At 39.7% G+C, this 18,250-nt stretch overlaps 2 protein-coding genes across 4 annotated transcripts in view; both read right to left on the bottom strand.

Annotated features, from left to right (window-relative positions):
* Positions 1 to 8,809, bottom strand: part of mbtps1 (membrane-bound transcription factor peptidase, site 1) — a 28,109-nt gene extending 19,300 nt beyond the window's left edge. For both annotated transcript variants that reach the window (XM_086073696.1, XM_086073697.1), the window contains exons 1-2: positions 8,652 to 8,809; positions 7 to 572 (exon numbers count right to left, since the gene is read on the bottom strand). In XM_086073696.1, the coding sequence (XP_085929822.1) occupies positions 7 to 223 (217 nt within the window). In that variant the 5' untranslated portion in view covers positions 224 to 572; positions 8,652 to 8,809. The remainder of the gene's footprint in view (positions 1 to 6; positions 573 to 8,651) is intronic.
* A 566-nt stretch (positions 8,810 to 9,375) lies between these two features.
* pskh1 (protein serine kinase H1) lies at positions 9,376 to 17,184 on the bottom strand. 2 transcript variants are annotated; one of them, XM_086074643.1, is made up of 4 exons: positions 17,089 to 17,184; positions 15,622 to 16,273; positions 13,233 to 14,150; positions 9,376 to 12,220 (listed from the first exon to the last, which is right to left on the bottom strand). In XM_086074643.1, exons 2-4 carry the CDS (start codon positions 15,688 to 15,690, stop codon positions 11,903 to 11,905), a joined length of 1,305 nt encoding a protein of 434 aa, XP_085930769.1. In that variant the 5' UTR covers positions 15,691 to 16,273; positions 17,089 to 17,184; the 3' UTR covers positions 9,376 to 11,902. The 2 variants fall into 2 exon arrangements, with proteins under 2 accessions (XP_085930769.1, XP_085930770.1); XM_086074644.1 differs by lacking the exon at positions 17,089 to 17,184 and adding an exon at positions 16,811 to 17,082.
* Between the last annotated feature and the right edge of the window lie 1,066 nt (positions 17,185 to 18,250).

Raw genomic sequence — 18,250 nt, 5'->3', positions numbered from 1 at the left:
TCTTACCATGTTCCACCACCTTAGAGGAGAACTCTACTTTGAGAGTGAGATGGGAGTAGTTAGAGTTCAGAGACTCCACGTTAGGGCTTTGACCAGAACCAGATTTTCCCTCTGGCAATGGCTCCATCCCCACCAAAGGCAGGACGCCTGCAAGCAGTCCCATGAGTATGGAAATCCACACTGGTAGTAGGAGCATTTTGCGTTGTGAAACTGCAGAAATCATGTGTTTTGAGTATCCAAATGAAAATCCGTTGCAGTTGCACTTTTCAGTTTTGAGCAGCTAAAACCTGTATCAGAGTCTGTGGAATCAAACAGCATATCAGGTCCAGAACTCCAAAAGCGAGTCCATAATGAAAATGTTCTGAGCAGCTATAATAATTTCTTTCTGCGTTTTCTCTCCATGGTGGTAGGCAAAGGTGGAGTTCAGTGACACCGCCAGAGTAGGAACACAGATGCCATGTTGAGAAAGGAGGATATAATCTGTCCGGAAAGTTGGAAGAATACGAGGATGGCGGGAGAAGGGATGACGGATGAGTTGGCATCAATAAACGATGTCCTCTCTTTATTTAAATCTGGAAAGAAATGAAAAAACAATAGTCAGGCTGCAATGAGGCATGGCCAAAATACAATACATTGGAAATGAGAAAATGCTGTTAACATTATGCCAGCAAAAACAGATGGTCAATCCCTCAAAGTGGTTGTTCATTGGTGCTGTCCCAACTAAATTGAGTACTAATGTATTTGTTTTTCAACTTTGCTCTGCAGTGGAAAAATATGTTTACATTTACATTGATAACAAAAAGTTCAGCTTTTGATTATATTTATTGATCACATACAGACAATGGTGAATAAAAGAAGAAATAGGAAGTGCTGTGCTACATACTGTATGTCCAAACTGATGGAAAGAGTGTGACCAGGCAATCTGTTCTAACTTGACAATTTGGGTTTCCCCTACAAAATAACATTATTATGTGAAGCACGCAACCTACCCCAAAAAAATTTTAACCTTTGCAGGGGCCCAAAATTTGCAAGCAACATAAACAGTCAGGCAGTGAAGCTTACGCTGTTGCTGTTACTGCATCAAAATAAATATTGCTGATACAGTCTAGTTGTGAAAGTGGATGAGAGCTCCTGTTTGGCCAAAGGATCAATGTCAATAAAATTATCATTAATATCATAACAGGTGTCTCCAACAAGTCCCGCAAGATACTGGTAGCTCAACAGGCCAATTTTCAGAGCTTGCCAATGAGTCAAAAGTACAACACCTGCCAGACATTTAATTAATCACTTGGTAAAACGGATCCAATTCTCATCCAGGTAAAATCTCACGTTTACCGCCCTTTCCCTTTATTCAACGATTATTGTGAACTAGTTGTCAATCAAATATTTGCAGTACTGTGGAGCATGTAAACAATGGTGCAAATAATGATACAACCATGGCGTCTGTCACCAAAATAGATAAAAAAAATTATGGGGGCCATTTTTCAAATGCTTCAGTTTGGCTCGCATGTGTCGGTTCATAGGCACGCGTAACTCTTTATCACATTTATTAATGAGGTGCAGCAGTGTACAGTAGCTCAGCTCTAATAATAGTACAGGGTTTTTCCTGGCCCAAATTGAGGCAGAGGTGGTTATGGCTATGATGGGTGACTACTGATACCAGGTATCAATATCAGTGCCAACACCGGTCTTATTTTAAGGTATCGTACTTACGGCGGTGACCGATACCATTATCGCCTGTCCCTCTGTGGCCGTTTTACGATCAGCGACAAGAAATTAGAAAATATATGAATACAAAGTTGCCAATAACTTTATGCAATTTTAAGGAAAATCTTAAGGAAAAAATAGGATTAAGGTCCTTGTAACTTCTTAACTGTGCCACACAATACATTCTGGGAACAATATAGATGCAAAATAGGTAGATTTAACACATCCGGACTTCATACTGGTAAAGTGTTGCCGCGCTCCATTTGCATTCGTGTTAATTTTTAGAACAATATTATTACAATTGAGCTCTGTAATTTAGGGCTGGCCCACAAATAGCAAAAATCTGTGTATGATTGACAGTAATTGTTTTTAAGTTATATAACATTTTACCGATCCGGCCCATTTGGTAAGATATTTTCCTTCATGGGGCAACTGAGCTAATATGGGTTTGACACCCCTGCCTTAAGTAAAGAACATTGACTTGCCTTGTGTATGAAATGTGCCATATAAATAAAGCAGCCTTGTCGAATGGTAGCCAAGTAGCGCAAATGCTAGCCGACGAAACCATGCACGTTGGCTAACAGCTATTCTCTTTGCTGCTTTTTTTATTGTACCAATTCATTGCTTGTTTATGCACTATTGGTTCTGCGAACATTTGCTATCTCTCCAATGCAAGATCTCTCATACATACAGCATACGCTTGAAATCGTTATGTCCATTCAGACACGGCAGTATTTAATAACTTGAAGTTTTATTCAGGAGTGTTGGGGTGAAACAAGTCCTCGACTAATTAAATAATTAATTAGGAAAACAAGTACCTCAAAAAAAAAAAGAAAATGCTCAAGTTATACTTGCGTACCCATTTATTTGATGTGTCGGGAAGATAAGTCAAGCCAGCCATAACAAGAAGTGTTCATGCTATGCATGACAGTACCATGCCATCTAGGTGGTGAGATGGCCAACTTCAAAATAAAACCTTCAGCACTGGATCGCAGTTGTATAACCTTGCGGGATCGAGTGGTAATTATTTGTCGTCCATTCCATTACAAAGCGGTCAAAATGTTCAACATCCTCAAATCTACAAAGATATTTCTTAACAATATGTCACTGTCAACTCGTTACACTGATTCGAATTCATCCCGCGCCGTCGTCAATCGCGTCATTTATTTCATATCTCCCGCGAATCTGCGTCAGCCATAAATGCTCTAATAAAATTCCAGGACATGCTACGAGGCCCATGTCACCCTGTCGTGTATATTCTGATGCATTTCATCAGCTAAGATACCAATAATTGGTCAAATCAAAACAAAATGACATATCCGCTCTCCCGGGTTAAGGGGAGAAGCGCGCTGGAGCACTCCCGGCTCTAACGCTAGAAGCGCGGTCATGCGCTCCCGGCCTTAATGGGTTAATAGGCGAAATTGACAGTAGCCAGTAGCCACCATATAGATTTTTTTTTCTTGGCTAACACTTTTTTTCTGAAAATGTGAGGAAAACCCATGTCAAAATACAATTTTCTACACAAAATCCATATTTACACGATCCACTGAGTGGAGCAGGAGGGAGCAGGCCGACACACTTGGCTCGGCTGACTGTTACAGATCAACTGGCTCCAAGATCCATCTGTGACCATTGCCAAGTAAAGTCCTCTTTATTTATATAGCGCTTTCAAACTGCCATAGCTGTCACAAAGCTCTTTACAGAAATTAAATTGTTCTGAACAAACAGGTGTGGCTCAGGTTATTGTTGTGGTGCCTATGGCACACCCATGTTAACAGCAGGCTGAGAAGCACGTTTACGTGATTGTTATTTTTGTTGTTAAGAACATACTAAAGTTCATAACCACCACATGAACTCATAGAGCACCAAAATCAAAAGACACGCACGGTGAGGGGTTCATGGCTGGTGAGGATTGACATTAGAGTCGGACATCCAAATTTACGTGTAAAAAAATAAATAAAATAAAAAATAAAAAATAATGCTCAAAGATTTTAGCAGTTTTCAACAATGACTTTTTAAACTATGGTTTAATGTCAAATTGCTAACCAGCTGATGCCATTAAATGTGTACACAATTTCTTAAAGGTCTCATATTATTCAACTTTTCAACATACTAAAATAGTTCTCAAATGTCTAAAAGACATGTCTGTGACATGCATTCGTCAAAATTGACTTTGGATCTAATATTTTTGCTTTCCATAAATCAGCCAAAAAACGCTCTGTTCAAAACAGCCTGTTTTAGGGGTGTGTCACTTTTATGTAAATAGCTGCACCAGGCCACGCCTAAGGCCATATAGCCTTTTCTCTCGAAGGGGCAGTGATTTTGGTCATGGTCGCCATGTGCTAATGTTGTGAATGGAAACCACTGGTCATGGGAGCAGAAGAAAAGAAAAATACAGACGTCTTTTACACATTTGACAACTATTTTAATATGTGGAAAAGTGGCATAACGTTTTACCATAAGAAAAAGTAGCATAACGTTACTGCAGAGACTATGTTGTAGCGTTAGTTTGTGATTGTTTAGGCATTGGTTATTTTTGCCGCAACCGGCAAATCTCCTGTGAATGTTATTTTGCCGTGAATGTCTCCGATTTGCCGTGAATGCTTGTAGATATTTACAAGCGGTTATGAATAACACAAATGTGCACATTTAGGCCACTGCGCGGTCGCAACGTGCAAGCCGTCTCGTCGGGACCACTTAGCATCACAAGTCATGTCAACTAGGTGGCGAGTTGCCAGTCACGGCAAATTAACCACCGCGGATTGTATCTTGACAAAACAATACGCAAAAGCATCATATTATCCAACCACCGTCTGCTTTATCATATCTGACCTCTTGTAACCAAACAACCTCCTCACGACAAATGTAGCTCCCACTTTAGGCACTAAAAATACACCAGTAATATGGTCGAAGGTGCACATCTCTTATTAGGAAGGATAGGAAGGAAGGCTAAATCAAAAATGTTAAACTTACATCTTTCCCATTTGCAGTCATGTCACACTGTTGGGATCGATCCATTATGTTTAAACGTGTTGCAAATCGATCTCTCACTAACAAAACAGTCCTTTGAGAAATGATATCGGTACACGTACAAATAAAATTAATCTACTGTCTTCTCAAAGACTTGGGACAAAGGAAGCAACAACTTTTTCCTGATCATTGTTTCCCCTGTCCACGAAGTATTTGCAAGCAGGAGAGAAAAAGAAAGGCGCGGACTGACTTTTTTCATACCTGGTTGGATTGTAGACTTGCCGGGGATGCATCTTTTTGATAGAAAACCCCACTAAAGTGCATTTTCATTCTATGGGACCTTTAATATATACCATGGTCCCGCTACCATTTTTGAAGGCGTGTCCTTGGTACATGCAAAACAATCACGTATGCTGTGGAAATTAGAGCAATGTTGACAAATGTTACTAAAAATGTATAGCTCTAGTCGCAGTTCACTATTCATTCACAATATTTTTCAAACTTTCTGTGAAATCTATCTCCAGCTAATCAGTGAAAAACACACAAATGTTCGCTGTTGCTCGCCAAGATGCTTGTTTCCTCACGCAAAATAAGAATTGGTGGTAGTCTTGCGGAGTGTGGTCTCTCTGAGCCACTGTAGTGTGCGTGCTTTTAACTGCATGCGCTTCGGCTGCATTATATGCTATAGCGACATCTAGTGGTCACTTATAATACACTGTGCCTTTAAGTGATAGATCTCTGCGAGGCACGTTTTGTCTGCCAGAGAAGAGCCAAATTGTTATGTACATGCACATTAACGGTGCAATTTCAAAATCAAATAATATGCAAAGAATTGCTTCACAATTGGAAAATTTATTAAACAGTTTATAAATCATAGGTTGAGGTAATTAAACACTTTGAGGGTATGTTAATTGCTCCCTTTTTTTTTTGTTTTTGCTTTTTGTGTAAGGGCTTGGTCTCTTGATTACTGTATGCTGAATTGGTAACAACAACATACAAAAACATAATACTCTGGCAGCAAGAAAAACATTCTGGGCCACTACAAGATCATTTCCCTCTGGGCAGCGGCAGGGACATTCCTGTCATAAAATACACATCAGTGGGTTCCCAAGTACACGCCAAAGAAGACAAAGTTGCACACTTAGACACACCCACTGAGACACAAAGCCTCCATACATGCTTGCACAATTGCTTGATAATCCACACAACTAGTTATGTGACGAATTACTACTTTGATTATCTGTGTCCTATTGCATTCTGGGAACGGGAATCAACCTGTCAGCCCTTTTTTTCTTTTTGGGTACAATTGTATGTGAAAAGTGAATGTTGTAAATTGTCTTTATGATTGTCCAAAAGGAAAAATGAACAAATGAAAACAAAAAAAACAAAAACAATGACCAAAGCAACTAAGCTCTAGTAACTGTGGGTCGGGCTCATGTTATAAAAAAACAACTTTCCTTACAGTATCCTACCACATTGTATTGCTATACAAATATCCTTTTTAGCTTGATAAGGTGTATGATTGAGAATATGTTGCTGAGTAATGCCGCAAACACTCGTTACAGTATGTTATGTGTCCACTGAGAAGCATTTTACAAGCACACATCATATAACACGGCGCATTGTTTTTCGCTGTGCGCATGCTCTCTATTTTCTTCTTTGTCTTATTTGAATTCACAAGGAATCTAAGTCTTTGTAGTAACGACGTGCATGTGTAGCTCCTTCCCACTCGCTAAAGGAGCCTTGCTTAAATACATTGACTTCTCTGCTGCGTTTTTCTCGTTATTTTGTGTCTTTACGGCAAAAACGCCAGTTTGTGTTTATACACGCACACATATATACACAAGTATTTTAGTCCGTATTTCTGGCGTGTAACTCACCGGAAATACTTAAGCCGGTATAAACAAACATGACACTCGCAGCAAAGAACCACACTTCTGGAGCGAGGAGGAAGCCGACTACTTTATTTAGCGTGGTGAGTGACATAAATATAATGTCTTTTATTGACCGTAAAAAGTTAAAAGCGGAAATTACTTCTATTTACGTAATTACGTTGTCCTCACATCGCGATCCAAATGGGATATTCCAATGGAGCACAAATGACCACATAAACATGAGTAACTCTTGTTTGCCACGCATTTAAACGGGTTCCCTTGATTGTGTCAGAAACCGAAATTCTGACCTTGACTTGAATATTGACTGAATGTAAACGTAGTCAGTGTGACAACTTGACAAGTGATGATAGTCGTTAGCCCCAAAGGCAAAGTTGTGTGGCTGTTTTAAATACATTTAAATACATATTGGAACTATTAATGTATTTATTTATTTAAGGAAATACCCCACGGCTGCCCAAACTAAATAAAAGTCTGTGGAAAAAATTCTGGAGACAGCGTGATAGCAGAGTTTTTAGTCTACTGTGTGAGCTAGAGGTGAGTTCTCAAAACAGGCTAATGGTTGGTGTTATCCTATTAAAATGGGTAGGACATGTTTGTTTTCATTTACGCCTGTTTCCCTGTTCCCCAGCCAGGTTGCCACAACTACAACAAAGCACTGTACATTAAGAATGGATACAGAACAAACAATCTTCTCCCTACAAAACACGACAGCTCACTTCACAATATATTGGCGCTTTACAGACGGAAAGTGCATAGTTTCATTCTATTTTGTCGCAACTTGTTATAGACGAAAGACAAGAGATTTGAATATTTTGAAGTCTTCCTTGATACATAAAAGAAAAAATCAGCCACAACTGCTTTTAACACAACAAGGCTGCTGTAATCAGTGCCAGGTTCTCCTTCCCATGCCCATTCCGGGGTTTCGCTATTCCTTTTGACACAGCTGCTATCCTCAATTAGCGGGTCACCGTAACAGCCCCCCCCCCCCCCCCCCCAATTCCTCAATGACTGGCCATCAATAAAAAACAAACAAGCAAACAATGATTTCGGCACCTTTCACACAGAGAGCTACTGACAGGACCAAGTGAGTATTTGTTTAAGTAGAGTTTTATGATGGTGAAAGTTCAAGCCTAGTTGAGATAATTACTTATAGGATATTTTTTAATTCATTTTTAATTCCACAGGGGTCACATAAAAGAATGTGTGTAAATTCCACCTTAGTTTCTTTCAATGGAAAACTACTTCGGGATCAATCTCTTAATTATGCAGGAATTAAAACCTGCAGCTCAACATTTGCTTCGGGAATGTAGGTAATTTTAGTAACCGGTTAGCTCAATCACTAGTTCCTGCTTGGGTTAGGATGTATGCCTAGATAACAATATTACAGGGTTGTAAAAATAGGACAGCGGTTTCAGACAGTTGAGAAATCTAGGGCTGGGAGTGGGGACCACTTGTCTCAATAACCAAGTCACAAAGATGGAAAGGAAACCTCAACTACTAATTAAAAGCAAGAATGACCCCCCACAATCCTGATCAGTGGATACAGACATTATTTGTACAGTATATCATCAATAAGTTAAGAGTACAAAACACATTGGAACATATAAGCCATAAGGTACAGTTTAGTGATTGGAAATTCAGAGAACATCAGTGTGACTGCCAGTGATTTAGTGTTAAACTTACTAAAATATGTTTCCTTCTGAGCAAACCAAACACAAGCACACGTGCTGTACTGTACACTAAAGTTGTTAAATGAACAGTACCGTATTTCGATTTCAGCTGAAAAATACATCAATTTGCTACGGAAACTAAACAAAACACAGCTGTTAAGAAAAAGTATGTGTTTGTGTAATAGCTTCATCGATGTAAACATTGCAACCATTTCCAAATGAGGTGACTTGTGCTCACTCGTGCATATGCAATATCTCAAGACGTCATCTAAATTGTTAATTTAATGCAGAAGTGTGCAAATTGTATTTTTGAGCCAGCAAACTATCACATGTATAGCATACGCTAGCTAGCTTAGTAGTCTTTTTCGTGAAACGTTGTTTTTCACGACATGATTACGATGTTACTCACCGAGATAACTCCGTATCGTAGCTCCCGTTTGTCGAAGGGGTTTTATAATTTACCTTCCTTGTAGTGACGCACAATTACCGTCTCGGTTCCGTGTTTAGCTTTCCTTGGACAAAAGCTAGCAGCAATCGCTACCTACAGCCGCAGACTAGTACTGACGTCCCGACATGATTGGATGCCAGGTCGGAGTGGTTTTACGCTCGCGGTCACCTCTGTTCAAATGTACTGGTAAAGATGGTCTGAATAAATATGTTGTATTAATAATTTAGAAATGTAAATTATCACATTATCCTCTTGATTGCATCTAAACAACGTGTAAATAATGTGCTGATTTATACAGTAGGACTGTCTCGGATCTGGCAACCCAAGCACCTCCAGTGACAGTCATTTTAGCATGTTGTCCATCAGTAGGCGCTGTATCACGATGTAAAATACTGCAAACGTACTGTAGTGTTAACACCAAATCATATTGTGTTGTATTTACTTATTAATTCATTAAGATTTTTTTTAACTACAGATACGGCTTTGTATTTAAAGCAAGTGCAGTTAATATCCAGTTAACACCTGTAGTTTTATAGCAGTCACAAAAAGCATTGTTCGCGTCTAAAAATAAAAAACTACGTAATGAATCAGACTGAAAATAATTCATAACAGTAAAAAAATAAAATCTGGTATGGTATTAGGCAACAAGTCAAGTTAGAATTGTTTTTTGTGTGTTGTTTTAATTGACACATACAAGACAAACAAGAAAAACAATAATAGTAGAAGAATCAACAATTTATCGCTCATTTTTATACATAGTATCAAATATTGATGTTTTGGGGTAACTGCTGTCAACTTCATTTAGGGCATTGTCATTTATGTCAAATTAGAATTACATGTACATGAAAAATACAAAAGTACTGTTGTGCTGACATTTTTTTTAAAACAAATAAATTTTGTTATTTATTAAAACAGCATACATGCTCACAGGTACTCAATTTAGAAAGCTAAATAAAGCACTTCAAATGATTTATAGTTGTAAATTGTTATATTCTATGAGAAATCGATCCTGTAAGACCTGAAAGACATATTTTCTGAGGGAGTTCCTCTATGACGAAATGTAGAATCTGCTACTAAATGAGGTACTAAACAGCTTTCTATGAGTTGACCAAGTGTATTAATATCAGTATCTATGATAGCCTCAATTGCTGAATTGTAAAAGAGACACACACAAAAAGCAAAATACCTAAAACACATTTCACAGGATAGCACTTGGATGCATGAAAATGCAAGTAAAAGCAACAGAATGAAAATGCAAAGAAACACAGGGAACTAAAGATTTACAGAAACACTGAGGTCAACTAAAATGGCTCAGCTAGATTCCAGTATTTGTTGAAAAGTTCACAACAGCCTTTCTAATTATCTGTAGCTCACAGCAACATTTTCAGGGAATATATTGTAGCAAAATTATTTTGAAAACATACACATCAATGAATAATACTGTGCTTGTAGAAAAACCTGTTTCTCCACGAAGTGCTTCGCAAAACAAAACAGCACAACTCTTGATTTGGGAAACATGTTGACTACACTTGAAGTAATATGAAAGTTGAACAGTTAAAAAAAAAAGTGTTCAAGAATTTCTATCAAATTAAACCATTTTCTAGGTCTAATGTTCATTATACAGACATGCACCCATTCAACAAAAAAATTAGAGCAAACAGATTAATGATAGAATATTCATTTGTATTTTCTTTCTATCCAGCACAAATTATGCTGTAACAACGTACTAAAGGGGAGCTGGAGAGCTGCTGGTATCTCCAGTGCTCTTGAAAGTGTTACATATATATCAAACTTTTTTTTTTGCCCCCCACCCCAATGATTATCTGGGTTTTGAGTAGCAACTATTAATGGTATTGGTTAGGATTCAAATTTCAAACCCGCACCATAAGTGCAAATAAAAGGAAATTTACTATTCCCGTTTTTAATTAACCTTACTCAGAAGGCTGCATAGTTGTATGTGCTAGCATTGTAATTTAAAATCAATGTAGCGTTCTGTTCCAAATGTTGCTTATTTATCAGTGGCAAATACCTCATCGCACCTCTAACCTCGCTTGCACTAGCTACCAGAGTGCATTAATGTGCCCTAAATGGGTAAACCTTTGATGCGAAGAGACTCGCATGACACTTAGCATGATTTAGGAGCTGCTGCCACAATATTTGTCCAGAATTAAGAACAGGAACATCTTCGTGGCATCACAAGTAAAAGTAAAGAAATACAACAAATCAATGGAACACCTTGACTCGTTCATTGGGAATAATTACAAATATTTAACAGCAATTTAACAGTTAGTAAAAGATAGGCTTCAGTCCACACCCATGCAGTCTTTGTTTTAATTTATTATAATAATAATGATGAGTTTCTTGGTTTTTAAACAAGCTGGTCTTAATTTATAATCGGCAAGTGCAACTTGCATGTTTTGTCTCACTGCTACTGTGACTAATAAAAGGACAAAACAAGTCAAATGGTCACATAACTTTGAGAAATGAAAACTATTGCAACAGGAATGAATACAAATTTCAACTGTGAATATATTCTTCTATGTAAGGCACTTTGAGCAGGGCTGTGTGGATTGTACAGAAAGGGGGGGGGGGTCACAGATTCACAATCTTTTGGAGTTAAAAATACTAGTATGGCAAGATGAGATAAGCTTAAAAAATGTCTTCGTTTTGGCCTTTTGATGTTGCGTTGATGTTTCTGCAAGTCTCCTGTGGCCACTCCCCAAGACGAATAGTACATAAATTCACAGCAATTGTCATCAATCATGAGGGTGTGAAGGAATGTTTACACTCCTCTTAAGTAACTTCATTACCCAGAGCTCTGTTCAACAGATTATCGTGGAAGGTCATTATTCCAGTGACCAACTGAATGAAGACTGTCCACATTAATAAATAAATACATGTCAAGACACATGAAATGACAGAACAAAAAGGAAAGGAGTGCTCCATCTTAAGATCAGGATGGGCAGATGAACTGAGCGATGACAACGTGGGAAAACATCACAGAACAGATTGCTATGCAAGGTTTGTCCTTCCAAGTTCAGAGATGATAATTTTTGATTTATTCTACAGTCTTGCTGGCAGCAGGTACTTTGTCAAAGTTTACCGGTTGACAAGGTTTTTGACCCATCAGGTGTGTTTCCCGAGTTTCTTTCTGGGGGGCAGGAATACCTACAGTATTTGGCTTTTTCACAGTCACCCCAATAAGTTAGGCCTCAGCCATTGTACTGCTGCTGATAGCGTCTGTTCAACTCCCGTAGTTCCTTTTCCCGAACACGACGAGCTTTGTTGGATTTGGTTGAGCGACTGGAGCGTGTGGACTGGGCCGACTTGGTGCTGTGGCAGCGAGATGACGCCCGCTTCAGCAGGTTCTGAGATATACAGCGTTGTAGGTTCTTCATGGAGGAGGCAGCAGCCATGCTGACGATCCAGGGGTGCTTGAGAGCCTGGCTGGCAGTCAGCCGCATGCTAGGATCCACTGTTAGAATCCGTTCCACAAAGTCTTTGGCAAGGTTAGACACACTGGGCCACGGCTGGGGAAAGAAGACAGACGTCATTAACTGAACTCATATGCAGCTAATAGCAACCAATATGAACTGAAGATAAAAGTAGGTGGCGGCAAGACAACGGATCATCTAACACATCCGCCTCACAGTTTGAATCTAGGCTCCAACCTTCCTGTGCTTGCATGAGTTCTCTCTAGATAATCTGGTAACCTCCCACCTTCCAAAAACATTCCTTAGGTTAATTGAAGACTCAACATTTTCTCTGTAGGAGTGAGTGTGAATGGTGGTTTGTCTATATGTGGCCTGAGATTGGCTGGTGAACAGTACCCTGCCTCTCAAGATGACTTGGAGCTTGGACGGGCACTAGCTCAGCCGAGAGATGAATTTAGTTTTTTTGGGAGTCCTTTTTGTGCTTTTTTTTTGGTGCTTTTTAAAGTGGCCCTGAAAACATTCTGAAAATACAGTTGTGCTCATAAGTTTAGATGGTGAATGGTGATATACATATAGCCGTGCTCATAAGTTAACACACCACGGCCTAGGATAGTTAAACTTATGAGCACAACTCTATGAATGCCATCAATGTAGAAGCTCAAACTGACTAAGAAACTTCACTTCAAGAAGAACACAAAAACCAAGGCTATGTTTAAAAAAAAAACAGACATTACCACTTGAGGAAGGGGGAATAAAAATTAATTAAGCCAAGCGCTCACCTAAAGAACGCATTGTTTCAATAAAATTGTCACTGTCCAGTGAAAAGCTTGTATCTCCCAATTGTTTTCTTTTACCGGTAATTAAAAAAAAGTCATTTTTATTTGTTAAGGGGAAAAAAACAAATGCTTTTCACAGACAATTGATGATAGATATCTAGACAACAAAAAACTGTGGACCCACTCACCCCAAGATATCATAGGAAAATGTGTCTACCTGTATGTTCAGCTGTGTTACAGCAAAGACTTCTGGCAAACATACAGTGTGAGGATTTTTCACCCCCTCCAAACATTGAAAATTTGTGTAAATGTGTTGTTTGGCAACACCTCACCTCTCCAGAGAAGCTGTACTTCCCCTTTAGGATCTGCCGGTACAGTCTCATACGGTTGTCATCTTCAAAGGGCATGGTTCCACTCAGCAGGATGTATGAGATCACCCCCAATGCCCACATGTCGACGGCATTCGTGTAGGGTTTCCTCACCAAAATCTCAGGGGCAATGTACTCAGGCGTGCCACAAGTGGTCTTCATCAGACACTCATCTCCCTTCTTCCTGCTATTGGCCAAACCGAAGTCGGTGATGATGATCTTCGAGTCTGCGCCGGGGTGGTAGTACAGCAGGTTTTCGGGCTTCAGGTCTCGGTGCGTGATCCCCAAAGTGTGGAGATACTTGACGCCGTCCAACACCATCTGCAGCACCCGGGTGGCATCTCGCTCCGTAAAGGAGCCGCGAGCAATGATGCGGTCAAACAGCTCTCCTCCGGTGGCCAGCTCCATCACCATGTAAACGCGCTCGGTCGTCTCAAACACCTCCATTAGCTGGATTATATTAGTGTGGCGAACCCGTCGAAGAACGCACAGCTCGGACTCACAAACCTCCCTTCCCTCCCTGTACCGGGTCTCAATCATCTTTATGGCGTACGGCTGCCGAGTGCTCTTGTGCTCCACGCGAACAACTCGACTAAAACTCCCTCGACCTATCAAAGCTTTGATGTCATACTTGGCTGTGACTCGTGGGTCAAACTTGGCTCGATATTTGGCCACCTTTTTCCGTTGAGGGTCTGACGCCTCAGATGGGGTTTTAGGGTTTTGGGGGGAGGTGACAGGAGTGGAACCTTGCGCCTGAGGAAAAGATGGGGAGGTGGAGCCTGCCTTGTCGCCTCCCCCTCCTCCGCCCTCACCAGTCTTGCTAGCCGTACCATCTCCCCGAATGAAGTGCTTATAGATGTCTGTTTGATGGGGTGGATCCACCTGGAAAGAAAATATCGTGAAATGTAAAATATAGTGTAGAGTCAGTCCCACATTAAACATACAGACATACAATACCGTAAGATTGAGGTTAAAAAAAACAAACAGGAAATCATCTGAGCCATGAATGATTATTTAGGTATGTTTAGAGTCATTACGTTAGAAGAATTCAAATGTATGCTTTATAAAGCCCATCCACTTATCAGGTAGATGAATCCTATTTAATTAAGGCACACATGCTATTGTTAAGAATCGCAAATACACAGATATTTAGAGTAACGTCTTCTGATATTTGTTCGAAAAACTCACCTATTCGTCATTTTGTGCTCAAGCCAAAGCTGTCTCAATAACGGTATTATTTTTGGCTACCATCTTGGTGCCAAAAAAAACTATGTTAAAGTGAGTTGAGGTTATGAGTTTCATGTAGTGCTTTGCTGCTATCGTGGAGCATCTTTGTGCCAAGGAACTTCACAGGAGGGCTCAGAACTCACCCTGAATGGCAGGGGACCCCTGTGTAAGAGGGCGATCAGTGCCGAAGCCTGCTGCGAATGGCAAAAAATCTGCAAGTAACTGATGCCCTTTTAAAATGGTTCATGCTTGCCTAGAGATGCCACATGGCAGCAAATCACTTCAATTGTCTATAATTGGCAACGTCAATGTTCCTTGGCACCAAGATGCTACAAGTTGGCACCCTAGCACCAATTTTGTCCAGATGAAGCTCCTAAACTCACACTGACATAGTTCCTTCTTGGCACCATAATGCCAAAAGACAGTTCCAATGTAATACATGTATTGATTTTTGGCCTGAGCAGAAAATCAAATAAAAACACAAAAAAGGTGAATATGCAAATATGCAGGTCTTTACTGTAATGTGCATAATGTACTGCACCCTCAACTGCCATTGTTACATGTGATCTGAGTAATAATCCCGTCACACTACATTGTGTTGTGTGTTTTATGAGACTGTGCTAGACTGAAGCTATAATTAACAACCATTTAATAATTAATCAGTCTGAATGGCTCCATTTATGCCAGTTAAATATCATCACACCGTCAAAGGCACTTCAATCTTTGACAATTGCAATAGAGTCCATAATATGATTTATTAGTCCATCCTTGTTGCTCACGATTACATTTCAGCATGGTTGACAACGGTGATAATGAACTTTGTTTTAATTACACTATTGTTGCTAGATGTGACAACATGCTTGCAATTACAAATTAACTTTAGAACACTGTTAGCAGTAGTGTGTCAAGTAATAAACATTCTAATAACATATTCTACCTTTTGAAATACAATAATATCAGAGTATGGATAAGATTAATAATTGAACTATTGATCTTATTTAGCCCATTGTGCAGAATCAGAATGAATTAAACTAATGTGTTATCATTATAATTCTCTGACAGTAATAAGCAAACATTACATTCATTTAGTGATGGTTATGCAGTTTAAATAATGCATTTTACTGACCTTTTTGACCAGGTCCAACTGAACATCCCCTGGAGGCTCAGGGAGGACCTTACTGTTCCTGCACCCCATCACATAACTCGGGGACTCGGCCCAGCCAGCCACGCAGGCCACCAGGAGCCCTGCCTCATCACAGCACCAGCCGACTCAACGTCGTCCAAGCTGTGCCCCGATTCAGAGAGAGGGTTCATGAATCGAGCTGGAGTCCCAACCAGTTGGCATCAGCTGATCTTGAATGCATCAGATCCATCCACTAATGCAAAGCGTCCAAGATCTCATCACCGCAATATCACAAACATGTTGGATGTCTCCTCCCTCCAGCAAATATGTTATTACTCCATGTCACAATCAATTGCTTTTGTTGCAACATCTGCACCCAGTCATTTTGCCTGAAGATTAGATCTGACATCCATGTCAGACAACCTAATAGTTTGAGTACTTCAGATCAAATTGCATTGGTTAGCAGGGAGGCTTTGGATACAAAATCCACTGACAATAGGAGGGAGCAAAGCCCTGTAGTTTGGGACGAGTGCAAAATTCAACAGGAGTCTCCACTGAAAGTATGCGTTACTTTACTCCATTGGAAGAGATTGCAATGTCAACATCCATATCTTCAAATGCAAAGCGGTAGACGTGAAGGTGGACACTCTGCAACCTAGAACATAATACTGTGGTTAACAACATAACATGAGATCAATAAATCAGACATATAGCAATAAACTGTTTAATTAAGGTATGCAGTGCTAAAACTCGGATTACTTGTAATGTACAGACACCACTAATATATATATATATATATATATATATATATATATTTATATTTATAAAAACCATAGAGCAGAACATGATTGTGGAATCCTTTGATGTACATTTGCTGGGGGGAAAATGTATGTCACCGGTCTCGCACAGCTACATACAATTGTTCTACTTAGAATAATTCGATTTTGGTGTGAATTATATGCTAAAAGTGTAAACCACATTATACCCAAACATTGTCATGTGTTCATTTGTGAGAAGTAGTCCAAAAGTTTGTTTAAACTGGGGAGACAGGCCCTTCTGATGCTTAACTTGCCGCAAGAAGAGACAAAAACCAAAACACAAGTATTTTTGATCAAATTGGTTAGTGTAGCGTACCCCGTTCAGGCGTCCACACATAAACTTGACGTCACATAAACAAAAGTTGAATTCTCACCTTTTTCGTACTGAATAGCGATGGCGAAACTGAGTATGCTAACTAGCATGCTAGCAGCAGGGCAGGACTCCCAAATTTGCCAAATCCAGCCTCCTCACCCCACTATCACTCAGCTGGCCTCTCCATTTTCAACTCGCAAACTTAATTTTTTTTTGTTTTTAAAACACTTCAAGATAAAAGTGTCAAAACTCCTCAACCCTGTGAGAACGACGGTCTGACTCAAATCCGCGTTTAGCAGTGCACTTTGTATACGTTGTCAAATTTAAAGTTATCATTACCTTGAAAACTTTCCTCGTCGGATGTTTTTCTGGTCGGTGTTTGTCGAGCAGGACCACCTTCTCTAAGCAAGGATACACTTAACGCACTCTCTCCGGTTTTCCGCTTTGTATTTTCAAAATAAAGCTTCTGTGGGGAGCGTTGATGTTGCTAAAGCAGAGATGACAAACTCACTACAACTTCTACAAGTACAGATGCAGTAGGTCTGTGAAGGGCTCAAAAGCATTTCTACAATTGTTGTACTTAAATAAAAGTAAAAGGTACAGAAAATTAGGTCTAAGTGTAAATTAAAAAGTAAAAAACTATGTACATTTAGTCAATAATTCCGCAGTTCTCATCAATCAGTCAATCAATATCTCACCTACATTGACTTGACCTCTTACCTCTAGACTTTACTTCTTTTTTACATTGTGTCAACATCTGCTGAGGTTAAAAATAAAATTAACAAACCTGTTTTAAGGCTTTAAGTAGTGCACAATATTTCCCTCAACCAGTGTGCTGCCTAGTAGCCTACAAACCCCGCCCCCTAAAAAAAGGCAAATAACTAAATAAAATAAAATAAACATAGCATGTAACTGAATAAACTGAGCATATGGAGCAAAATGAACGGTTACTTTAGTGCAGTAACATGGAACTGCATTTACAATATTATATACATTTAGAATCAATCAAATCAATGACGCATCTGTTACTTGCTCCTGCACTCGCTCGTGACGTCTAACTATTTTGTTGACGTTGGGATTTTTAACTACATTGTTGAAATATGCCTAGCGGAAAAAGAGCTGACGAAATTGAGGAGATCAAATCTTCTCTTGCAAAACTCAAATAAATGGTCACCGAAATACTTGAAATGAAAAAGAGCATCGAGCCACTTGCATTGTCACCTTGGAACAAAAAGTGGATGATTTGGAACAGAATCTTTAAATCAACGATGCGATAGTTACAGGTATCCAGATCAAACCGTGCCGCGGCCCTCGGGCGAGAGCTGCGGCCAGCACAAGTGCAGTTGATTCTGACCAAGCTTCAGCCAGCGAGACTGTCGAACAGCAAGTGACAACTCAACTCAGAGATTTGGGATTATTTGTGGATCCAGTGCACATCCAGATGTGCTTTTCGCTTCCAACTGGGCGGGGGGGACACGACCACCTGCAGTTCTGATCAGGT

Source organism: Leptonotus elevatus, chromosome 4 (assembly GCF_054856555.1).
Source record: "Leptonotus elevatus isolate MCC_2025b chromosome 4, RoL_Lele_1.0, whole genome shotgun sequence".
In the NCBI taxonomy this organism is placed as follows: domain Eukaryota; kingdom Metazoa; phylum Chordata; class Actinopteri; order Syngnathiformes; family Syngnathidae; genus Leptonotus; species Leptonotus elevatus.
Note: the sequence above shows the minus strand (reverse complement) of the source record. Positions and strands in the feature narration are given on the sequence as shown.